The 26,207-nt window shown below is 34.5% G+C and overlaps 1 protein-coding gene and 1 pseudogene across 4 annotated transcripts in view; both read left to right on the top strand.

Annotated features, from left to right (window-relative positions):
- UBR1 (ubiquitin protein ligase E3 component n-recognin 1) overlaps nucleotides 1–26,207 on the top strand; it is a 250,865-nt gene that overhangs the window by 166,033 nt on the left and 58,625 nt on the right. For all 4 annotated transcript variants that reach the window (XM_077127596.1, XM_077127594.1, XM_077127593.1 and 1 more), the window contains 7 exons: nucleotides 636–699; nucleotides 14,794–14,918; nucleotides 19,384–19,436; nucleotides 20,503–20,605; nucleotides 21,452–21,500; nucleotides 21,875–22,029; nucleotides 23,385–23,484. In XM_077127596.1, coding sequence (XP_076983711.1) covers nucleotides 636–699; nucleotides 14,794–14,918; nucleotides 19,384–19,436; nucleotides 20,503–20,605; nucleotides 21,452–21,500; nucleotides 21,875–22,029; nucleotides 23,385–23,484 — 649 coding nt within the window. The remainder of the gene's footprint in view (nucleotides 1–635; nucleotides 700–14,793; nucleotides 14,919–19,383; nucleotides 19,437–20,502; nucleotides 20,606–21,451; nucleotides 21,501–21,874; nucleotides 22,030–23,384; nucleotides 23,485–26,207) is intronic.
- Nucleotides 1,265–3,534, top strand: LOC143655998 (sorting nexin-10 pseudogene; annotated as a pseudogene).

The raw sequence follows: 26,207 nt of genomic DNA, 5'->3' as shown, positions 1-26,207 counted from the left end.
TATAAACCTTCATCTATTGTATTTTTACATTTTTCACGATTTTCAGTTGGTCTCATGCTTTGTCACATCTGTATTATTTTAATATTTGAGGTACCAACTTATAAAGTAACCCTTGACTATTTTGAGTTTATATAATCACCTTACTTGTTCTTTCAGATTACAAGTCACTTGCAAGTGGCCAAAAAATAGGATACTAATTTTTAGTCATGTTTTATATTCATTTAGTTAAACTGAATAGCACATTTGATACAGTGTTTAAATAAGAGGTATATAAGGGACACTCTCATCCTCACTGTAGGATATCTTCATTCTTACCAACCCAGGTTAGAAGGAACCCAATAATGGAGAAAGACTTTAGCATTAGAATTAGGTTGTTGAATTAAAGCAGCATGAGGAATAATAGTGAAAACAGTAGTTAGTGTATAGCATTTATTACTGAGTTTTTATTATGTGCCACCTGTTGTGAAGTTTGTTGAATTTGATGTCAAAATGAGAATTATTTCATCTCATAATTCTGTTACTGTAATCTAAAATGTAACACTAGACCGGTAAATTATGAATCTGATCCCAAAATGCCAATTTTATGAAGATTTTAGGTTCTTATGTTACTAATTTATTCTTTTCCAATTCTGTAGGATTTGATTAAACAATATAACACATTGATAGAAGAAATGCTTCAGGTCCTCATCTATATTGTGGGTAAGCTTAAAATTTTTTTTTGAAATAAAGTGTGGTTACTTTTTAGAAAGAATGTTAATAAGAACTATAATTTATCATTTTATTCTTTTCCCAAATACAGTGTGGAATATTAGTTAGAGATTAGAGATTGTTTGGTAAATTAAGAAACCCACCTTTACAAAAGCGCAATCTTATAACTTTATTTTTAGTATCTGATTTGTAATTGGATTTGTTTAGAGACCTGGAGATATAATCATCCCAGATAGAGATATAGATGGAGGAAACTTATACATTTAATGCTAAAAATTTATAAATATGTTTTGGGAAATCTGAATGTATTGTAGGTCTAAGTAATACATGTTTTCATTATGTCATTCTATTAAATCACTTTGTACCAATATTGGTTATATTTAACTTTATTAGCATTACTTAGGAAATTGTTTTCTTAAGATAGGGATACATGGGCGAAAAAGCAGCTTGTACTTGGGAGGATTACAAGAGAAATGGAGTGTGGAAAATCTGGCATCCAGTTAAGGTTCTGTCTTGTGCTGAAGATGTTTCCAGAACAATAGAAAGAGTTGTGCAATTATTATCAAAGACCAGGGCTACTGGATTACAGTTCAGCAATTTCAAGAATTTGTAAGTGTCTGGGTTCAAGATCCTAGGAGTCAAAATGAAGACTTTGCCATTCTTATATTGACTATGAGATCTGCATTCATACCCAGTAGCATGTGTTTTACAATTAAAACATCCTGCTTGCAAAGAAGATTTTGCTTGGCGGCGGCAGATTCAAAGTAATACATTGCTGGTACAGCTGCCAGAGCTTCCATCTAAAAGCCCGTTTTTCAACATGAGCAATCACCAACATGTAGATCAGCATGTCAAATATTGGAAGATTTCCTCAGAAAGGTCCTACAGAATGCACTTTTGCTTTCAGTAGCAGCCTCTTTGCAGAGCCATCTGAATTCAGAAAACATTGAAGCATGTGTTTTGGGCAGAGTAAGTACTCAGTGAAAGAAGCAATTTACAAATTTGCCTTGATGAATAGATGTTGTATGAGATATGAAGAAAGAAAAAAATAACCTATTTGTTATGAATCAGAAACTTCATCCTCTGGGCTTGAACACGGCAGTGATGACATCTGCTCACATGGACGTAAGATAAGCATGACTCCACAGGAATCTTGAGAAATAATTCTTGCGTTACTCTCTTATTAATAGCAAATCACATCCAGTCATAAAGAAAGATTGCTAACAATATATTCTCACCTATAACTCACTGTCATAATTTTAGATATTAAACTTCCTAAAGATGTTGGGTTACTTTGGTTAAGCTTTTTTAAAGCTAGAGCATGTGGATACAATACTATCCTTTATAGGCAAAAATTATTGGTAAACAAGACCCTGCCCTCAAGTGAAGTGGTTTTATATATGTTTAAAAACCTAGTTGGTCTTAATGAATTTTAAAAGATAGGTAATTAGGTAGCATTTAAAATCAAGATACAGCATTCCTCCATGTTTCAACAAGGCAGTGATACTATAAGGACACTTGATAAGCACTGTGCTTTGAACCACTGAAAAGAGTAATAATGTAGACCAGGCTGCCTCCTGGACATGCGGTTGATATTTTGTGGGTACCTCCCCTGGTCTGGAAAAACGCTTTGCTTTTTGGTTATTTGTTTGAAATATTTCAATAGTTTTTAACCTTTTCTGTATTCTACTTCAAACTTAGGTGAAAAATGTATCTTGTAAATTGGAGACACGTTAAAATACCATTTACATCTTAGAAAATATAGAAATAATCCTAGTAATTGTACTTAGACTTGCCATATAGAGATTCAAAAATACATTTTCAGTGTCCAGAATCACTTTAAACAAATGGTTTCTGTAAATGAATAATTTTTCTTTATCATTGTGTAATTAGAATTACAGGCTAATGATTTGTTCCCTGACTAAATATGCAATTTCTCATCTAGATAACCTTCAGTATCATGGTACTTAATTGTTATTTCCTTTAAGGCAGAAGAAAGATCTCATACAAATTAATAAATTTATTTTTACCAGTAAATATTCCCATAATTTAGAAAAGATGTTGACTTGCTAATCTCAGAATTAATAACTCTTTTTTATAAAACTTTATCTTTTGGCATCCAGAGGATTGGTGTAATTTTAATAAAACGTCTTTTCTTGGTGGCCCAAAGATAAGATGTTTTAGATAAACTACTTTGAAGTTCAAATTTCAGATGAGGTAGCATTATCTTGAGATAATTTTCCAGGTTTCCTATTTGTTGAGTGATACAAAAATATCTCTTGGAAACGGACAGAAAGATATTTTCACAAAACTGAGGTAAATTGTTACTTGAGTAAAATGTTAATTTAATAATTAAATCATTATATAATTAAATGATTAATTACTGGAGAGTAGCAGTGTCTGCTACAAAATGCAGCCTTTTCATTTTATTTTAACTAGGAGTTTAAAACTTTTTCTATTTTTAAAAAGTCTTTGAAATGTGTATAACTAAGAACCAACAGAGTGAAAATTAAATTTAGATTAAGAATGATTTCCTTAATTTCTCATTTTTTGAGGTCTAAAACATTATTAAACTTTTAGAAATATTTTTATTAATGTATCTTGGCTCCTGTTACTGTACCATCTGACTCATTGTTTGAAATCAGAAAAATAAGATTTAATGATTTCTTGATACATTGCCATCAAGTGAAGTTTGCCATCCAGGTATTTAATCATGGCCCCAAACCTTCAGCAAAATGTATTTGAATTCACAATCTTTCTTTTTTACAGCAGTTTTGAAAAGTACATATGGTGCCATTGATCATCCTGTCAGTTTTTTTTTTTTTTTTTTTTTTTTTTAAAGGAAAGACAGAGAGAAGGAAGGAAGGATAGAAGGAAGGAAGGAAGGAAGAAAGGGAAACATTTTTAAACATTTTCTTGTTTTATTGTATTCTGTTTCTCCGTTTTTGTTACATGGGCTGGGGCCGGGAATCGAACCGAGGTCCTCCGGCATAGCAGGCAAGCACTTTGCCCGCTGAGCCACCGCGGCCCGCCCCTGTCAGTTTTTATTATTTTCTTTTTTGTATGCTGTATGGTGGGGGTCACTTTTCATACTTTTTCCATGTGACTATCTCATTATCGCAGCACCATTTGTCAAATTATTTTTTTGGTGGGGGCGGGGAGGGGGGAGTGTATGGGCCAGAAATTAAACCCAGGTCTCCCACACATCCTATTATTTTTAGGTGATGTAACATAGCCATTAAAACTGATGCTATGGGAGAAAGCAATGTGCACGTTTTAGTTTGTCCTCCAGAACAAGTACTAAATAACCAAAAACAGTACAGAACAGCTCCTGTTCTGGCCACATCAGTGACCGGACACAGAGCATATCCCAGTCTGGACCAGCTGGACCAACTGAGAGCCTCCCCAGAACCGTGAGTTCCCCAAGCCACGGAGGCTGGCACCCCTCCCCCACAGACTCCTTCCCAGAGGGGAAAGGAAAGAGATTTTAACAGCAGCAGGGGCTCAGCCCAACCAAACACCAATTGTGGCATTAATTAACAAATTCTGACTACAAAATATAGGCCCCCAGCTCAGGAGAACCTGGTCAAAGCTGAGGTCACTCATTGGGCTAACAGAAAAAGACAAAAAGAAAAGAAACAGAGGTTTTTGTGGCTGCGTTTCGACAAAGGCTTCACTGCCTCTGGATTCAGCGGCAGGATTTCTCAGGCTGCAACTGCCCCAGGCATAGGCAGAAACAAGCTCGATTCAGGGTATGTTTGGAGCCTGTGCCTTCCCCAGGGGAGGGGTGAAGCCCAACTCAGACGGAATCCCTCCCTCAAGGAATTCAAAGGAATTCACACACCATAGCTTGGTAATTTTAAGTCATTAAAACCAGCCTACAACCTCTCCACGGTCTCCACCACGCCCCCAGCAGGGAGAGTCTGCGAAAGTTAAAAGTACCATATCATCTTATGCTGGTGGGACCCGCAGGCAGACAAGCGCCGCATACTGGGCAGGATAATAAAAACAGAGTCCAGAGACTACACTGGAAAGTCTTTCAACCTGCTGGGTCTCACCCTCAGGGAAAACTGAAGCAGGTGACTCCTTCCCCCTTATAGGAGGCCAGTTTAGTCCGGGAAAACCCGACTGGAGTCTATAATACCTACGTAGGCCCTCCTAAGGGTGGGGGGAATAAAGGCACCGTACAAGCAGGGCAAGAAACAAAGAACCGAAAAATTCTCCTCTGTTAAAGAAAACCCAGGCTAGAGGTCCAGAAAAAACTGAAGTGAATGTCAAAGAACAGACAGACAACAAATTCATCCAGCAAGAAAACCCTAGGTAAAAGAAGTGAAAGCAATCTCCAGAATAAACTAATTACTTTATTTAAATGTCTAGACACCAGCAAAAAAGAACAAATCACACTAGGAAAATTGAAGATATGGCCCAGTCAAAGGAACAAACCAACAATTCAAATGAGATATAGGAGCTGAAACAATTCAGAATATACGAACAGACATGGAAAATCTCATCAAAAACCAAATCAATGAATTGAGGGAGGGTATAAAGAAGGCAAGGAATGAACAAAAAGAAGAAATCGAAAGTCTGAGAAAACAAATCACGAAACTTATGGGAATGAAAGGCACAGTAGAAGAGATTAAAAAAACAATGGAAACCTACCATGGTAGATTTCAAGAGGCAGAGGATAGGATTAGTGAACTGGAGGACGAAACATCTGAAATCTGAAAAGAAACAGAAACTTAGGGGAAAAAATGGAAAAATATGAGCAGGGACTCAGGGAATTGAATGATAATATGAAGTGCATGAATATACGTGTTGTGGGTGTCCAAGAAGGAGAAGAGAAGGGAAAAGGAGAAAAACTAATGGAGGAAATTATCACTGAAAATTTCCCAACTCTTATGAAAGACTTAAAATTACAGATCCAAGAAGTGCAGTGTACCCCAAAGAGAATAGATCCAAATAGACGTACTCCAAGACAAGTACTAAGCAGAATGTCAGAGGTCAAAGAGAAAGAGAGAATCTTGAAAGCAGCAAGAGAAAAGCAACCCATCACATACAAGGGAAACCCAATACGACTATGCATATATTTCTCAGCAGAAGCCATGGAGGCGAGAAGACAGTGGGATGCTATATTTAAATTACTAAAAGAGAAAAACTGCCAAATCAACAATTCTATATCCAGCAAAATTGTCCTTCAAAAATGAGGGAGAAATTAAAACATTTTCAGACAAAAAAATCACTGAAAGAATTTGTGACAAGAGACCAGCTCTGCAAGAAATACTAAAGGGAACACTAGAGACAGATACGAAGACAGAAGAGAAAGGTGTGGAGAAGAGTGTAGAAAGGGAGACTATAAGTAAAGGGAAAAAGAAAGAAAATTAGATATGACATATAAAATCCAAAAGGCAAAATGGTAGAAGAAAGTACTACCCGTACAGTAATAACACTAAATGTTAATGGATTGAACTCCCCAGTCAAAAGACATAGACTGGCAGAATGGATTAAAAACAGGACCCATCTATATGCTGTCTACAGGAAACACATCTTAGACCCAAATATAAACAGGGGTTGAAAATGAAAGGTTGGGAAAAGATATTTCATGCAAATAACAACCAGAAAAGAGCAGTACTACCTAGACTAATATCCAGCAAATGAGATCTCAACTGTAAAACAGTTAAAAGAGACAAAGAAGGATACTATGCACTAATAAAAGGAACAATTCAGCCTGAAGACATAACAATCATAAATATTTATGCACTGAACAAGAATGCTCCAAAATACATGTGGCAAACACTGAAAATACTGAAAAGAGAAATAGATACATCTACCATAATAGTTGAAGACTTCAATTCCCTACTCTCATCAATGGACAGAATATCTAGACAGAGGATCAATAAAGAAACCGAGAATATTAATAATACTAAAAAATTAGCTAGACTTCAAAGATATTTATAGAACATTATACCCCACAACAGCAAGATACACCTTTTTCTCAAGTGCTCATGGAGCATTCTCAAAGATAGATCATATGCTGCGTCACTCAGCAAGACTCAATAAATTAAAAAAGATTGAAATCATACAAAACACTTTCTCAGATCATAAAGGAATGAAGTTGGAAATCAGTAATAGGCAGAGTGCCAAAAAATTCACAAATATATGGAGGCTCAACAACAAACTCTTAAAAAACCACTGGGTCAAGGAAGAAATTACCAGAGAAATGAGTAAATATCTCGAGACAAATGAAAATGAATATAACATATCAAAACTTATGGGACGCAGCAAAGGCAGTGCTAAGAGGGAAATTTATTGCCCTAAATGCCTACATCAAAAAAGAAGAATAGGCAAAAATCAAGGAATTAACTGACCACTTGGAAGAACGAGGGAAAGAACAGGAGACTAACCCCAAAGCAACCAAAAGGAAAGAAATAATGAAGATTAGAGCAGAAATAAATGAAATTGAGAACATGAAAACAATTGAGAAAATCAACAAAACCAGAAGTTGGTTCTATGAGAAAATCAATAAGCTTGATGGACCCTTGGGAAGATTGACAGAAAGAGGAGAGAGAGAGGATGCAAATAAATGAGATCAGAAATGGAAGTGGAGACATAACCACTGACCCCATAGAAATAAACGAAGCAATAACAGGATACTATGAACAACTTTATACTAATAAATACAACAATGTAGATGAAATGGACAGCTTCCTAGAAAGGCATGAACAACCAACTTTGACTTGAGAAGAAACAGACAACCTCAACAAACTAATCACAAGTAATGAAACTGAATCAGTCATTAGGAAATTCTCCAAAAAGAAAAGCCCAGGACCAGATGACTTCACATATGAATTCTACCAAACATTCCAGAAAGAATTAGTACCAATCCTGCTCAAACGCTTCAAAAAATTGAAGAGGAGGGAAAGCTACCTAATTCATTCTACAAAGCCAACATCACCCTCATACCAAAGCCAGAAAAAGATATTGCAAAAAAAGAAAACTACAGGCCAATTTCTCTAATTACTATAGATGCAAAAATCCTCAAGAAATTTCTAGCAAATCAAATCCAGCAACACATTAAAAGAATTATACATCATGACCAAGTAGGATTCATCCCAAATATGCAAGAATGGTTCAACATAAGAAAATCAATTAATGTAATACACCATATCAACAAATCAAAGCAGAAAAACCACATGATCATCTCGATTGATGCAGAAAAGGGATTTGACAAAATTCAACATCCTTTCCTGTTGAAAACACTTCAAAGGATAGGAATACAAGGGAACTTCCTCAACACAATAAAGGGAATATATGAAAAACCCACAGCTAATATCGTTCTCAATGGGGGAAAACTGAAAACTTTCCCCCTAAGATCAGGAACAAAACAAGGATGTCCACTATCACCACTGTTACTCAACATTGTGTTGGAAGTTCTAGCCAGAGCAATTAGACAAGAAAAAGAAATACAAGGAGTCAAAATGAGAAAGGAAGAAGTAAAACTCTCACTGTTTACAGATCATATGATACTATATGTCAAAAACCCTGAAAAATTCACAGCAGACCTACTAGAGCTAATAAATGAGTACAGCAAAGTGGCAGGTTACAAGATCAATACTCAAAAATCTGTAGTGTTTCTATACACTAGTAATGCACAGTCTTAGTGGGAATCAAGAAACGAATTCCATTTACAATTGCAACCAAAAGAATAAAATATTTAGGAGTAAGTTTAACTAAAGAGACAAAAGACCTATACAAAGAAAACTGCAAGAAATTGTTAAAAGAAATCACAGAAGACCTGAATAGATGGAAGGGCATACCGTATTCATGGATTGGAAGACTAAATATAGTTAAGATATCAATTCTACCTAAATTGATTTACTGATTCAATGCAATACCAATCAAAATCCCAACAACTTATTTTTCAGAAATAGAAAAACCAATAAGCAAATTTATCTGGAAGGGCAGGGTGCTCCGAATTGCTGAAAGTATCCTGAGGGAAAAAAATGAAGCCAGAGGTCTCACGCCACCTGCCTTTAAGGCATATTATGAAACTACAGTGGTCAAAACAGCATGGTACTGGCATAAAGATAGATAAATTGACCAATGGAATTGAATAGAGTGTTCAGATATAGACCCTTTCATCTATGGACATTTGATCTTTCATAAGGCAGTCAAGCCAACTCACCTAGGAAATAACAGTCTCTTCAATAAATGGTGCCTAGAGAACTGGATATCCATATACAAAAGAATGAAAGAGGACCCATATCTCATACCCTATACAAAAGTTAACTCAAAATGGATCAAAGACCTAAACATTAGGTCTAAGACCATAAAACAATTAGAGGAAAATGTAGGGAAATATCTTATAAATCTTATACTTGGAGGCGGTTTTATAGACCTTATACCCAAAGCAAGAGCACTGAATAAAGAAATAAATAAATGGGAACGCCTAAAATTAAACACTTTTGTGCATCAAAGAACTTCATCAAGAAACTAAAAAGACAGCCTACACAATGGGAGACAATATTTGGAAACGGCATATCAGATAAAGGTCTAGTATCCAGAATTTATAAAGTGATTGATCAACTCAACAACAAAAAGACAGCCAATCCAGTTGCAAAATGGGAGAAAGACTTGAACAGACACTTCTCAGAAGAGGAAATACAAATGGCCAAAAGGCACATGAAGCTCAACTTCCCTGGCCATTAGAGAAATGCAAATCAAAACCACAATGAGATATCATCTCACACTCACCAGAATGGCCATTATCAACAAAACAGAAAATGTCAAGTGCAGGAGAGGATGTGGAGAAAGAGCCACACTTACTCACTGTTGGTGGGAATGTCAAGTGGTGCAACCGCTGTGAGGCAGTTTGGCGGTTCCTAAAAAAACTGAATATAGAATTGCCATATGACCCAGCAATACCATTGCTAGGTATCTCCTCAAAGGACATAATTTGCACACCAATGTTTATAGCAGCATTATTTACAATTGCAAAGAGATGGACACGGCCAAAATGTGCATCAACAGATGAGTGGCTAAACAAACTGTGTTATATACATTCGATGGAATATTATGCAGCTTTAAGACATAATAAACTTATGAAGTATGTAACAACATGGTTGGACCTTGAGGACGTTATGCTGAATGAGATTAGTCAAAAACAAAAGGACAAATACTGTATGGTCTCACTGATATGAACTGACATTAGTGAATAAACTTGGAATATTTCGTTGGTAACAGAGACCACAAGGAGATAGAAATAGATAAGACATTGGGTAATTGGAGTTGAAGGGATACAGATTGTGCAACAGGACTGAATATAAAAACTCAGAAATGGACAGCACAATACTGCCTAACTGTAATACAGTTATGTTACAACTTTGAATGAAGCTGCATGTTAGAATGATAGAGGCAGGAGGACTGGGGGCATAAATGAAATCAGAAAGAAAGATAGACAATAAAGATTGAGATGGTACAATCTAGGAATGCCTAGAGTGTATAAGAATACTGACTAAATGTACAAATTTTAAAAATGTTTGTGCATGAGGAAGAACAAAGGAATGTCATTCCTGCAGGTTGCTGAAAATAGATGGTAATATTTTAAAATTTCAGCTCATGTTTGAGACTAAAGCAAAAAATATTTATTTGATACAAAATTTATGTTTTGCCTAGTGCATTTTCTAATATAACTTATGTTGATAGCTTGACTGAACACCGTAAGTACTTGGAATCTTGGGTAGGACATGAGATTTTGTTGGTTTGTCCAGAGTGATGCCCTGATGAATCCCAGAGTGATTTGATCAGTAAGTGGTAAAGTATCTGCAAAGCCCCCTTCAGGGAGTGGTGAGAACGGGGAGAAATTCAACTTCCCCAAGTTGAATTCTTGCTATTCTCACAAGCAGTGTGGACAACCAAAGCTATAGGTTGAGCCCCCTGTATTGAGGTTTGTTCATATTAAACTTAACCCCACAAAGGATAGGTCAAGTCTACTTAAAAATTTAGGCCTAAGAGTCACCCCCAAGAGAGCCTCTTTTGTTGCTCAGATGTGGCCTCTCTTTCCAGCCAACACAACAAGCAAACTCACCACCCTTCCCCTGTCTGCGTGGAACATGACTCCCAGGGGTGTGGACCTTCCTGGCAATGTGGGACAGAAATCCTGGAATGAGCTGAGACTTAGAATCATGGGATTGAGAAAACCCTCTTGACCAAAAAGGGGAAGAGTGAAATTAGAGAAAGTGGCAATGGCTTAGAGATTCCTAACAGAGTCAAGAGGTTATCCTGCAGGTTATTCTCACACATTAAGTAGATGTCACCTTGTTATTCAAAATGTAATGGAGAGGCTGGAGGGAACTGCCTGAAAATGTAGAGCTGAGTTCCAGTAGCCATGTTTCTTGATGATGAGTGTATAATGATATAGCTTTCACAATGTGACTGTGTGATTGTGAAATCCTTGTGTCTGATGCTCCTTTTATCTACCTTGTCAACAGACAAGTAGAGTATATGGAATAAATGATAGGGGGAGCAAATATTAAATTTAGTTTGAACTGCTAGTGATCAATGAAAGTGAGAGGTAAGGGATATGGTATGTATAATATATATTTTTTCTGTTATCGTTTTATTTCTTTTTCTGTTGTCTTTTTATTTCTTTTCTGAATTGATGCCAGTGTTCTAAGAAATGTTGAATATGCAACTATATGATGATATTGAGAATTACTGACTATATATGTAGAACGGAATGATATGTTAATGTTTTTGTTTTTAATTTTTTTTAATAAAGAAATAAATTTTTTTAAAAAACTGATGCTATGGTGGTGCAGGGGTAAGGAGGACATTGTTTTTTAGACCTTCACCTACTGTTTACTTTATGAGACCAAAGAAAGAAAGTTTTATTTTGTCCAAAACCTAAATTTTTTAAAGCACATAATCTTACTCAACCTGTCTGAATAGACCGTTTAAACAACCCTAACACATGGGAATGAGAATGAGGGCTTGTAATTCTGTACAGCTTAATGTAATGCCTGGATACATCCAGAGTATGTTGAGCAGATACTCAAAAAGTATTAACAAAATCCCTTGAAAGATGGGAGAAAAAATATGGAATTATTAAACTTTACCACCGGGGAAACCCCAGATACTGTCTCAGACATTACGGACCCCCAAGTCAATAAGCCAAGCCCTTGATTTTGAGGCTTGCTCTTACAAAGTTTATCTGTGTAGCAGAGATGCTAAGCCTACCTATAGTTATGACCTATAGTTAACTTCTAGAGGACCTCTTTTGTTGCCAGATGTGTCCTTTCTTTCTCTAAGCCCAACTCTGCAAGTGAATTCATTACCCTCCCCACTATATGGACATGACATCCAGAGGTGAAAGTCTCCCTAGCAATGTGGGATATAATTCCCAGAGAGGAGCTTGGCCCTGGCACTGTGGGGTTGACAATGCCTTCCTGACCAGCAGAGGGGAAAGAAATATAAGTAAATAAGGTAGCAGTGGCTGAGAGAGTTCAAACAGAGTTAAGAGGCTAGTCTGGAGGCTATTCTTACAAAAGCTTCAGCTAGATATTGCTGTTTACCATGGTTTGCCAAATCCCAATCAAAACTATTCCTGCCAATCCTAAAGAATATCTAGGGCTGTATCTGAGATTCTACAAAGGTTCCATGCACTATGATTACTTTCCAGAAACTTCCAGCCTCCGGATGGGTTCCTAGGCCAGATAAGTCCTGAAACCCAGAGGGGCCAACCTCTCTAGAATATGAACTAGTTCCAGCCCCCTGACCCATATTATTGAAAGCTCTTTCCAACATACAAACATTAGAATGGGCATAGCCCAAATAGCCTTAAAGATTGGGAGAAAGAACAATGGAAAAGGTGGAGTTATAACAGAGAAGACAGGATATAACAAATGAGCATGACTCTTGTATCATTAAATTGATATTTCTTTTAGTCTCGACTGTCTTAGAGCGGGTAGAAGTAAAAACCTAATATTGTGGAACTGTATAACCCATTCCAAATTCTGAAATCTGTTCTATAACTAAGTGTTGTGGTGTGCTTTGAAATTTATTGCTTTTTTTATGTATGTTATTTTTCAGAATTTAAAAAATCATTAAAAAAAACAACTGATGCTGCATAATGCCTCATACTTGGGCATGTAAACTTCACTAGATCATTGTTTTCACATTAAACATAAAAAAGTCTTTTAAAAAAGGTTACTTAGGAAATGAAAAGAGAATTGTTTTTTGCCAGAAATTATGTTTATCAAGTTATTATGATTATTAAATTTTATAATTTAGCTGAAATTAATACAAATATTCATTGCAGAAACATTTGTAGATTCTAATCTATTCTAACTTTTGTATCATCGACTTTCTTGATTTTACCATCTGGAGTCATCCAATGCCATTATCTTGTTTTTGAGTTCTCTTTCTGACTTTTGTTTCTTACTATGTACTATACTGCTCAAACATTATATGTATTAATAATTTTAAGTGAAGATTTAGCCATTAGCTAAGTTAGAAAATGTGGGTTCATTTTACTTGTTTGTCAGAGATCTAGTTGCTGGACTAATAGCTTGTTTCATCAGAAAGTGTGGTAAGCCTTGGTTGCTAAATGAGGTATAATTCTTACAGGCTGCTCACAGTTCCTTTTCAGAATATTCTAATGGGAAACTGAAAAAAAATAGGGCATATTAAAAATGAAAGAAATTGCTCTTTTATCAAATTATAGAAACTCGAGGAGGATTTCTATGTTTGCTCTTGTAATAGTATATGAGACATTTCTAATATTATACTTTTTTGGGGGGATGCATGGTCTGGGAATCTAACCTGGTTCTCCCACATGAAAGGTGGTATTATACTATATTTTTACCTTGATTTTTTCTAGTTTCTTGTTAATGCTCGCATCATTTTACTATTATTGTTTTTACCCTAATTTATTGTGGGTTTCCTTTGATGTGATTTAATTTCTAATTAAGACTTGTCATAATCCTGAGTACAGATTCAGTACCTTCGAGGGCTAACATTTATTTCTTAAAAAACATTGTAGTCTTTGATTTTATCATGGAAATAACATAAAGAAATAGAAAAAAAAATCTGATTTAAGAATCAGAAGATCTCATTTTGGCTTTGCTACTAGCTATGAGGAGCATGCTGTTTATACTCTTTGTGCCTCAAATTCCTGATTTGTAAAATGTGAAGGTAATCTCCATGATCTCTTAAGTTCCTTATAACACTAAAATTCTAGGAAATACTATTTTTTGGTGAAAAATAGAAAATTCCAATGTGCTTTACAAATGTAAAGAGAAATGAAATGAATTCACTTAATAGAAAGTACTCTGCCAAATTTCTAGAAATCAGAGCTCTCAGGCAAGGGATTTGTCTGTATCTCTGGTGGATATTATAGGATTTTGTACACATGCTATAGTGTTAAATATCAGTGGTGATGTAAGGCCGAATGTTCTAAGCCTTCTCAAGGCACTGAGAATTAATGCTGTTTATATTATTGAACTTCCCGTAGTTAATTTAGCTGTTTTTATCTCTTCATTTGGCAATTTATTGAGATGAAAAATGGAAATTTGGACATGTGGGAATTTTAGCAGCACTAATCATTCTTGTTATATATTACTATTTTGTCATTAAATACTTAAAGATATTACATTTTTAAGTTTTTGTTTTCAGTTTTTATTTTGTTGTTAAATAACAAGACAAAACTGAGGGAGATCTTGCAGGAAAAATTATTCTTCTGATGGCCAGAACTCATTCAACTTATTTTCTGGATTAGAAACATATACTAATTTAATTGAGGGGCTTTGTTTGAAATATGTTCATATGGGTATGTGTTTGTGTGTGTGTGTGTGTGTGCATGTGTATATATACATGTATGTATGAGAAGTTAAAACTTGAGGTCTCCTTCAGATGTTGTTTTTCCTCCCTTGTCTTTGTGCAGTTAGACTTCTGTTGCTCAGATTTAGGAACATAACCCCTCTCTCACAGTCTTTTAATTTGATGCAGTGTTCTGTGTGTGAGTGTTCCTGGTAGGAAGTAATTTAAATGGAAAGCAATTATTCCTCTTTTTTTTTCTCATTGTATTAGGAGAGCGTTATGTACCTGGCGTGGGAAATGTAACCAAAGAAGAGGTCATAATGAGAGAAATTATTCACTTGCTTTGCATTGAACCAATGCCACATAGTGCCATTGCTAAAAATTTACCTGAGAATGTAAGTCCCGTTTTGTTTTTTTCACCATTTTCTTCAGATAGGATCATTTTCTATTCTTTAATTGAAAGCTACTTAAAGTTTTAGGAAAATGTGTTTAGCAACATATTACCTTGCAGATATAAAACTATCACCGACCATCTTTTAGTTATATAAACTTCACTTCTGGGCTTCTGAGCATTTTAGAAAACATTTTAGGTAAGAAACTCCTTCAGATTTTGTTTATTTTAAAATAAGATTTCTCCAAAAGAAAAGGGGGCTCACTGAATTACTAAGATTATTTAGGTGGAGTGTTATTCTGGGTTTTCTGAGAAATACAGAACATTTAAGATTTTATAGGGGAAATGCCTAAGAGAGGAAATGGAAAGAGAGCTGGAAAAGACTGGAGAGCCATCAGTCCATCATGCAATTCTGTCTCTGGATGAAGGAGAGAGGGAAGGAAAGTTTAGTAGAAGCATCATGCTGGGCAGCCTAAGTAGGCTTGGTACCTTCTCATGTCTCTCATAGTCTGTGTTTATTGACTGGTTGCACCTGGTTGAAAACAGGGTTTTGAGGTTTTGATGTGACCAGCACATGGCGGCTGAGGTCCTTCATCAGACACTTATCTAACTGGAGGTATTCATGGTGCATTCTCATAGCTACAGGTGGTATTGTGTTTCTGTAACACTCCTAAAGATTCTAAGTATTCTGACTCTCATATTATGTTCCTGTGGTTTGATTATGAATTAGAACAATGGTTCTTAAAAGAGAATTCTACTTTCTGGGTGTTTTCTAAAGAATCGTGCTATCACAGTTTTTCAGAGAGGTAGAATAGAAAGTTGACTGTTGGGCATTTTCCCCAAAATTGTTTGTATGTTTTTCTAATTTCATTGCTAACTGATTCTCAAAGAATAGCCATATGGCCTATCACCGTCATGATTTTTCTCTGTGTACTACTTTTATGATTATTAATATATTTAAAAATTAACTTATGTTTCTGTAACCTGTTTCTATGCTTTGATATCTTTGAAATAGTGGATTTGATGTTCTAGATAATTTTTTCCTAATATATATTTTAAAAGGTGAATATTCAAAAGCTTAAAAATATATCACTGTGATACCTAAAATCATTTCATAAACTAGCAGTAGCATGCATACCATACTTTACAAAAAATCCATTAGGATATACACCCTAACTTTTCACTGCTTACCCTAAGTAGATTGTTTTTAAAAGGAACTTAAGAGCTATATGACAGTGTCTCAGTGGCATAATTCTCACCTGCCATGCCAGAGACCCGGGTTTGATTCCTGGTGCTGCCAATGCCAAAAAAAAGTAAAAGGAGCTTAAATTAAATTTGTTAATGTTTACAAGACTGTAGCACTCTGAGCTTACTGTGTAGTTAATTAAATAAGTACTATCCTGATTTTAAATGACTTAATGAGAAATAGTGTTCTTTCTTCAAGGAGAAGTTCTAGCAATTCAAGAAAAAAAATCATTATTGCAGAGTTCTGAATATATTTAAATGTTTGCATATGTGTTTTGCTGTAGGTTATCAGTTGGATCACATTTATTTTGATATCTTAGTTTTAGGGATTAGGACAACATGGTATATAATTAATGTAATGAGCATTCTTTATAAAGAAAAGCTCCTTTTCCTTGAAAAATTGGTTAATGCCATTTTTATATAACATCTGATGGCAAATTCTGATCAAATTTCTTTCTCAGAAGAGAAGATTAAAAGCAAACAACCGATTCCCAGTTTTCTAAGTAATTTTGTGTAGCTGTTTGAAAAGAAAAAGAGCAGAACAAAATAATGTTGATATTCTAAAATGATGGGTTAAACTTGTTTCAACTACATTTTATATACATCCGTAGTGTTTTGTCCTCCTCCACAGGAATTAACAATATATTTTCAATTGATTTCTGTTAACTACTTCTATTATCTAAATGTCTACTCATATGAGTAAGTGAATGACTCATTTCACTGAAATATTTCAGAGGGTTTTTTTTTTAAGTAAAACTGTTTATTCTGTATAAAGAAGTGGAAAAAAAAAGGCCTAAACATATCTGTGGGAAGTAGGAAAGTATCAAAAGTGACCTAGAATAACTGGAAAACGAATAAATAAAATTCCAAAATGAAAATACTAATTTTAATATAAAATTTGATTTTATATTATATTATATTTATATATTTATATTAATATAAATATATTAATATATATATATTATATTAAATTAGGTTTAGAATGAGAAAATATTTGGATGTCCTATATCTGATAAAGTGTTTTTTTAATTGTGAACTATAACATATATACAAAAAAAGCTATAAACTTCAAAATATATTTTAACAAGGTTATAGAACAGATTTCAAAGTTTGGTATGGGTTACAGCTCCAGAGTTTCAGATTTTTCCTTCAAGCTGCTCCCAGACACTGGAAACTAAAAAGAAACATCAATATAGTGATTCGGTAGACATACTCATTTGTTAAATCCTAACTTCTTTGTTATAACTCCTCCTTTGATCCTTCTCCCAATCTTTAGGGATGTTTGTACTATGCCTATTCTAACTTTTTTCATATTGAGAAGGGGTGTTGACAATATGGGATGCAGGCATGGAACTAGTTAATGTTCTTGGAGATACTGGCACCTCCAGGTTTTAGAACCATCTGAAGGTTTTTCTTAAAAGTAAACTTAGTTAGTGCCTACAACTTTTGTAGGATCTCAGATAGAGTCCTGAGTATTCTTTAGGGTTAACAGAAATGAAGTTGCTTGAGATTTGGCAAACAATAGCAGTTAGCAATATCTAGCTGTAGCTTGCGTAAGAGTAATCTCCAGAATATTTCATAGGGTTTTATGATGTTATTTCATGGGGAAAAATCCCATTTTACCTTCCAGCAAAGAAATTTGGCAGTGATGATATCAAAACAGGCAAGTAAGAGTTTCATCAGTGAAATGACATTTGGATAGATTTGTAGTGTACTAGAAAACTTTTACAGTTTTAGTAAATTTGTACATCATGAAAAAAAGATTCAATTTAACTACAACTTGCAGGACATATAAGTTGGAACTTGGATATTAATGAACAGTTCAAGATTAATTTAGAAAATATGCCTCATTTTGGATAACAGTTAAAAATGTTTATTTTGGTTGATTTAAAGTTTATTGTTATAAATGTAGGCTGCCCGAAACCTTGAGCGCCCAGCCTATCCAGAACTTCAGCTAGTTCCATCTCCCTAACCCCATATTATTGACAGCCACTTACAACATGAAAAAGATAGCATGGCCATAACCCAAATACCCCTAAAGAGTGGGATAGAAAGATCAAAGGTGATGATAGAGTTCTGCAGAGAAGTTAGGGTTTAACAAATGAATATGATTGCTGAATCATTATACTGATATTTCTTTTAGTCTCCAGTATCTTAGAGCAGCTAGAAGTCAAAACCTAAAACTGTGGAATTGTGACCTACACCAAACTCTGAAATCTGTTCTACAATTAATTGTTGTGCTGTGCTTTGTAATTTATTGCTATTTTGCATATATGTCATTTTTCAAAAAAAAGAAATAAAGTTGGTTGTGATGATAAAAAATATTTATTCATTCTAGCCTCCTATATTATGGAGCAGCTAGAAGTAAAAATCTGAACAGATGTTATGGAAGGCCATGACAAACTCTGGGACTGTCCAGTAACTACTTGTTGAAGAGTGCTTTGAAAACTATTTTTCTTTCTATGCTTCGTATATATGCTGTATTATACAATAAAAAAGTATTTAAAAATGTTTATTTTGAATATGCTGAAATGCTTTACAATATTTTCCTCCATTCCCATCAACACACCTCTAGGAGATTAGTTTCTCTTGTGGTTATCAAAGAAAGAAAACATAGAAACAGTTTACATATAGATTGTACCTATGAGTAGTGTTACAGTAGATTAGATAAATTAACAAGTATGAATCAAGGTCATTTGTCACATTAAATATTTAAATATTTATGTACTTAGTATTTTTTAAAAGGTAGCACATAAGCATTTATAGTAGGAAATTGCCATTTCACTCAGAACTTTTTGTTCAGTTCCAAAGTAAAAAGACAAAAAGTGTAACGATGATTATTTATATTGATTATCTATACAGGAACTTTAATGAACAATGTTTAAAGTTTTTGCAGTTCTTTTCACCTGTTTGTTCTGATTATATTTATTGAAATGTTGAAATGTAATTTTGTCTGTTGAATTTAATAATAAAAATCCTTATAAGAGACTCAAAAAATTTCTTCCTCAAGCAGTTTATACCTAGGTCTCATATTTAAGAAATTTGTCTCCCAAAGCAAAGCTAATTGGTTTTAGACCTAATTTTTTTAATATTGGAAATTGATCTCTTTTTTAATTGTTTAAAAAGTACTTTAGAGATTCTGTTGAAATTTCTTTAAATTCACGGTAAGAGAAGAGAAATTCATTATATTGAAGGTAAAAATGACAAAAATATTGTTTCAACAGGAAAATAATGAAACTGGCTTAGAGAATGTTATAAACAAGGTGGCCACATTTAAGTAAGTGTTTAATACTTCTATTTATTCTAAAAGGTAGACTGATCTTTGTTTTTGTATTTTGGATGCCTTATAAAAGCTCTGAAGTTCTTACCGAAATTGATAAGAACCAGAATAGAGTACAGACTAGAAGGGGTGAGAATGAGAAGCATATGGGGTAGGGACTTAGTTCATTGGTAGAAGAAATTCATTTTTAGAATAGGTGAATAATAACCATTTGTGATATTAGGTAATTTAGTAGGTAAACAGACCTTTCTCATAGTTTCTTTCCTAATAATTCTAAGCCATTGCATTGTCATCATTGTATAAATTTTCATTTTATATGCTAATTTTATACTTTTCTAGAGTTTAAACAGTATTTTAAAAACCTTTAGTTTCTTTGAGCTATATCAAATAGAAAATTTAAAGTAGATTTATTGTTGAAACTTGAAAAGTTGATACTGGTAGTGAATTTCTACTTGCTATAATATCATGTGTATAGATAAACTACTATTTTCAGGTAATTTTAAAAGTAGGATGTAGCTTTTCTTATGCTTTAATAATGTTCAATGAAATACTTTACTGAATAATTACATAGAAGTCGAAAGTTTATTTAATGTTTAGAACAAATATGGTATAATCCTTTTGGCCTTGATGCCTTTCCTCGTAGTACTATTCAGGGGATTCAAGATTATATTTTCATGTACAATTTTCTAAGGATATAATATCTCACTGCCATTTTAGATTTGACCTTAGACGATACAGTTTAGTTGAACAGGCAACCTTTAGGCTTCAGAGGCTAAAAAAATAGCCTTAAGGATATAAGTAGTATTTTGGGATCAGGTCTAGATTATGTAAAACTAAATTTCCCTGGATTTCTTGCTAAACGCAGCTGTTACAGGACTTTGTGCTTGCAGTATAGTTTGTAGTTTTACTATTAAAATGAGATTTGTCGTTTCAGTTTAAGCAAGCTAAGTGAGATATTATGTTTTTTCTCTTTCTGTATTTTGAGTTTTAGATTCTTATTTTGTCTGTATTCTGTACTTCAAGAATACTACAGTTTATCTTTGCATTTTAAAAATTTATTTAGGAAACCAGGTGTATCAGGCCATGGAGTTTATGAACTGAAAGATGAATCATTGAAAGACTTCAATATGTACTTTTATCATTACTCCAAAACACAGCATAGCAAGGTAGGAAAAAATATTCTCTTCAGTAGATAAACCTAAAATACTTCATGCTTTCTAACACCGCAGAGAAATTCCTGATTTTTCTGTAGTTTCATGCTTGCTTTCATTAATAGAGAACATTATCTTACCCAAGAAATGAAAATTGAATCAACAATGGTATCTAATATACAGACAGTATTCATACATTTCCAAAAATGTCCTTTATAGCTGATTAAAGGGGAGAGGAGTTCAGTCAAGGACCTTGCACTTCATTTAGTTTTCATGTTTCTGTAGTTTGCTATGGAAACTACTATAGTTTAGGATGATTTCTCAGCCTTTTTTGTCTTTGCTGATTTTGACATTTTTGTAGAGTATAATAAGCAAATTGTCTTTTAAAATATCTATATTCTGGATCTCTCTGATTTTAGTCTCATGATTAGATTTAAGTTAAATATTTTGCTACATAGGTGATGTATATTTCTCGTTGTATCTCATGGTAGATCCTCATCTCAGATTAAGGTCTGTTTGTACTACTCGGGGTGGTCACTTAGTTCAGGTGATATCTGACTTTGTGGTTATAAAATGAATAATTTCAGCTGATGGCACAATTCCTACACATAATAGGCACTCAGTAAATATTGGTGAATGAAAGAATGGGGACAAAATTCTTGACAACAGAATGTCAAGAATATAATAACATCTGTTTTTCTGTGACCTTCCCAAGGCCAACCATGTTGTTTCTGGGACAGGTAGCATTTTGAGTACATGCTTTCATTTCCTAAAATATTGTGGTAGGTAGGTGGATCTGTCCTGCTTGTTTCAAAACATTCCATTTGTTTCATGCTTGCCAAAAAAAATTTTTTTTAATAGGCTGAACATAGGCAGAAGAAAAGGAGAAAGCAGGAAAACAAAGATGAAGGTAAAAAGTGAGATTCTGAATAGACTCATTTTGACTATCTTCTGTGGGTTTTGACAATAAAGTATATGATGTTTTGTTTTTGTTTGATTTTGAGGGTAGGTAACTAATGAAAGTGCAAAGATCCTCTTACTTCCTTTTCACATATTAAGATATAGTCTATGTTAGTGGTGATAGAAGTTTATATTTTTAAGAAATAAAATTTATTTTGGGAGATTGGCATAATGTTACTTTTTTTTTAACATCATTAATTTCAGTGCTTTTAAAGTAGCAAAAATCTTATGTCATTTTGCATGTAAACTGTGGACATGTAGGACAACAAAATAAAAATGTGCCTGTGTTTGTCTTTTTCCCCAACCATCCCCTGCCCCTCACAGCATTGCCACCACCACCACCTCCTGAATTCTGTTCTGCTTTCAGCAAAGTGGTTAACCTCCTCAACTGTGACATCATGATGTACATTCTCAGGACCATATTTGAGCGGGCAATAGACACAGATTCTAACTTGTGGACTGAAGGGATGCTCCAAATGGTATGTATACCTGAAATATTTTCTCTGCTTCAATTACTAGAACTCTTATGATTCTGGCTTTCTAACTTAAGTCAGAAATACATCTAGAGTACTTGAGATCTAGCGGTCATTAAAAGATAGCTTAGACATGTACAAATTTCCTTAGCAACGCATTTTCATGTTTTTAACATTATTACTCTTAAGAGCCACTTATGTTGCACGTGTTTTTTAAGGGAAAGAAAAAAAAGACCTGTTCATGCTCATAATAAATTGTCATGCCATTGTTGCATCATGATTCTTTTAAATTTCTAATTTCATGTGTATTATGAGGAGACAGTATAATACAGATTTTTGAAAACAAAAACAAGCCTAAGCTTTAAGGCTAGGTTCCACCCTTCGTATTTAGGAGCAAGTAATAATTTCTTCATTGGTAAAGTGGGCATTAAATATAATAAGAGTTATAAGAATGAGCTCATTAAGTAGAACTGATTTTTTTTTTACATGGGCAGGCACCGGGAGAACTCTTGATATTGATATTGATATTGTTAGAGATAAATTATCTAATGACGCCACCTTGTGCTAGCTATAACTGGATATTTATTTAACACCTATGAATTAAATTTTCTTTTTCCTTGGTATTATTGGTATATAGAGCTATAAATTGTGCCATGGCGCGTATGTATCTCAATTTTTATTTTCAAAGTGATAAATACATGGAATAAAAATTTCAAACCATAGAAATAGGTTTAAAGTGAAAAGTTAAAATGTCTCCGCCTGCTTCTTAGTACCCTACCTAGGAGATAAGCACTGTTAAAAGTTTGTAGGTTCTGGAGCTCATTTCACATTAACACATATAGTTCTACCTCATTCTTGATATTTGCAAATTCCATTGTATGGATCTCCATAATGCAAGCTAGTCTCCTATTAATACATATTAAGTTGTTTTTAGATCTTTGATATAACAGAACACTAAAATGAATATCCTTGAATAAAAATCGTACATGAGTGTACCTGTCATACTAATTCGAAGCACTGGTTCTGTGCCTTTGCATTTTTTATCGATTGTGTCAAATTGGCCTCCAAAAAATGGAGGACTAGTTTACTTTACCATAACCAGTGTGGTGAAAATTTTTGCCACTCTAATAGGTGAAAAAGAGGATCTACTTGTTTCACTTAACATTTAGTTTTAAGTGAGGTTGAACATTTTTCATTTGTGTATAATCATCATTTTTTTCTATGAACTACTCATTTTTTCCCTAGCATGTTACTTATTTTTTATATCTCAATTTATAGCTCAGTTTAAAATATATTTACCTGAAGAAATATATTTACCTAAAGAAACACAGTTTTAAGGACCTCATATTTTCTTCCTTCAGGCATTTCATATTCTGGCATTGGGTTTGCTAGAAGAGAAGCAACAGCTTCAAAAAGCTCCTGAAGAAGAAGTGACATTTGACTTTTACCATAAGGCATCAAGTATGATTAAGTATCATTTTCTAACAGTTTCAGTCTGTTACCAATTAAGAATTAGAAGTTTAGATCTTTGAGAGTTTTAATTTTCAGTCCTTAAGTTATAGAAAATGATATTATTTAGGACTTTTCTTAATATGTTTAGGTATTGTGTGTTTTGGGGTCTTTGTTTTTGTTTTTACTTTTTATTTTGAAAATACTTCCAAGCTTGCAAGACAGTTGCAAAAATAATATAAAACCCATACAGAAAACTCCAGCACATTCCTACCCCCACCTCAGATACCCAGCTACACTAGTTTTATCATTTTGCCACATTTGCTGTATCATTCTATCTGTCCACCTACCTATCTGTTTTTCTGTCTGTCTCTTCATCAGTCTATTTCCTGAACACTTAAATATAGGTTGTATACATAATGCTCTTTGAACATTTAATACTGCCATGTACATTTCCTAAGAACAAATATATTTCCTCATGTAACCACCTTAAGTGCTGTTACAAAGTTCAGGAAATTTTAAATTGATACAGTGCTTAATCTCCTCTCCTGTTAGATTCCATCCAGGATCAAGAATTGCCTTTAATTGTTATTGTCTCTTTAGTTGCTCTTTTCTCGAAATTGTATACAGCATAACTTTCCCATCTCAACCATTCATAAGCATGCCATTCATTGAGACATTCACCATGTTTGTGGTACTCTGACCAAAAAACATTGCTAAAACTTTCCCATCTCCCCAAAAGAAACCCTACACACATTTTGGATTGACTCCCCCTTCCTCCTGTCCCCCACCTTGGCAACCTATACTTTAATTTATGACCTGTAAGCTTACATATTCTCTGATATTATCTTTGTAGTTACCATGGGGCTTAAATTTAACGTACTAAATCTGTAACAATCTCATTTGCCTTGATACCAGCTTAATTTCAAAAGTGTCCACAGACTATGTTCCTGTAGCTCTCTGCCCCCACCATGTAGTTCTTTTCACAGATACATATTTACAAAGTCCAAAACCACTGATTTATCATTCTGTTTTATGCATTTGCCTTTTAGCTCCTGTAGGAAATAAAAAGTGGACTTAACAAACCAAAAATATGATAGTACTGGCATTTATAGTTACCCTTGTCATTACCTTACCAGACATCTTTATTTCTTCATGTGGCTTCAGTCTATTGACTATTGTTATTTCCTTTCAACCTGCAGAACTCCCTTTAGCTTCTCTCTTAGGGCTGGTCTAGTGATGAACTCCCTCAGCTTTTGTTTATCTTGGAATGTCGTAATCTCTCCTCCACTGTTGAAAGACAGTTTTGCTGGATATAAAATTCTTGGTTGGAGGGTTTTTTGCCTTCAGCACTAAAAATATGTCATCCCACTACCTTCTTTCCTCCATGGTTTCTGATGAGAAATTGGCACTTCATCTTTTTAAGGCTTTCTCTTATGTCATTGCTTCTCTCTTGTGGCTTTCAGAATTCTCTTGATCTTTGGCATTTGATAGTTTGATGATAACATCCTGCAGTGTGGTTCTATTTGGGTTTATCCTGTTTGGTGTTCACTGAGTATCTTGAATGTGTATACTCGTACTTCATTAAATTTGAAAAGTTTTGAGCTATTATTTCTTTGACTATTCTCTCTGCTTCTTTCTCTTTTGTCTGCTTCTGGGACTCCCACATTGCCTATAGTGATAACGTTTAATGGTGTCCCACAAGTTCCTCAGGCTCTGATCACTTTCTTCTTTCTTCCTTCAGCTCCTCAGACGGAATGATTTCATTTCTTTTATCTTCAAGGTCATCTTTGGTTCTAAGAAAGAACTGCCAGTTCCTATCTGTTAAACTCCTGTAGGAAGTTCTAAATTTCTGTTACTGTGGTCTTCAGTTCTGTTTGATTCTGTTCTTCATAATTTCCATCTCTCAATTGATATTCTCTTTGTATTCATCTTTCATTTTGCTGATTTCCTTTAGTCTAGTCCTTTGTCCATATTTTCTTTTAAGACCTCTTTTTTTTTTTTTTAAATCTTTTTCTCTCATGTCCTAGGTCTTGTCCTCCTCATTGATGGTTTCTAATGTTTTAATCTTCTCCTTTGCCTGGACTGTCACTTCTGTTTCTTTGTTTTGTGACTTTTTGTTGAAACCTGGACATTTTGATATTTTAATGTGTTATCACTGCAGTTTAAACTATGAGTATCTGTTCCTCAAGGAGTATTATGACAGAGCCTTCCTTGAATGCCAGGAGCTTAAAAAGAAGAAGGAAAAATGAAAACACCTTTACCTGTCTTTGCAGATTGCGCTCTCCTTTGGAACTCATCCATACAATGATTTCTGAGACTAGCTCCAGGTGAAAGCACAGGAACTGCCATAGTCTTTTCTCTGTTGTCTCCTGTCTTGGGTGTCCGCTCATGGCCCTGAGAATTTCCCCGAATGTCCTCTGTTCCTTTGGAAACAGTTCCCTTATTGCCCAAGTGCTGTGTTCTATATCCTACATCCAGGAATCCCTTACCCCAGACAGCCGTTTGACTGCTCTCACACAGTGTTCTCTAGGAGAGCTCAGTGTGCTGCCTTCTACACACAGGGCAGGTTCTGAGGTGATGAGTCTCTTAGGCTACTACTGGAAAGATTGGGCCAGACATACATGTTCCCAGTATGTGATTAAGAGTTACTCTTCTCCTTCCAGAACGACTACCAGAGATCCACACCAGGAGTGTGGGCCAGCTCTAGGCCAAGCTGGTAAGGGGTGAAGGAT

The sequence above is a fragment of the Tamandua tetradactyla genome, chromosome 14 (genome assembly GCF_023851605.1).
Source record: "Tamandua tetradactyla isolate mTamTet1 chromosome 14, mTamTet1.pri, whole genome shotgun sequence".
NCBI lineage: Eukaryota > Metazoa > Chordata > Mammalia > Pilosa > Myrmecophagidae > Tamandua > Tamandua tetradactyla.
The sequence above is the reverse complement of the archived record's forward strand: the minus strand, read 5'-3'. Positions and strand labels throughout refer to the sequence as shown.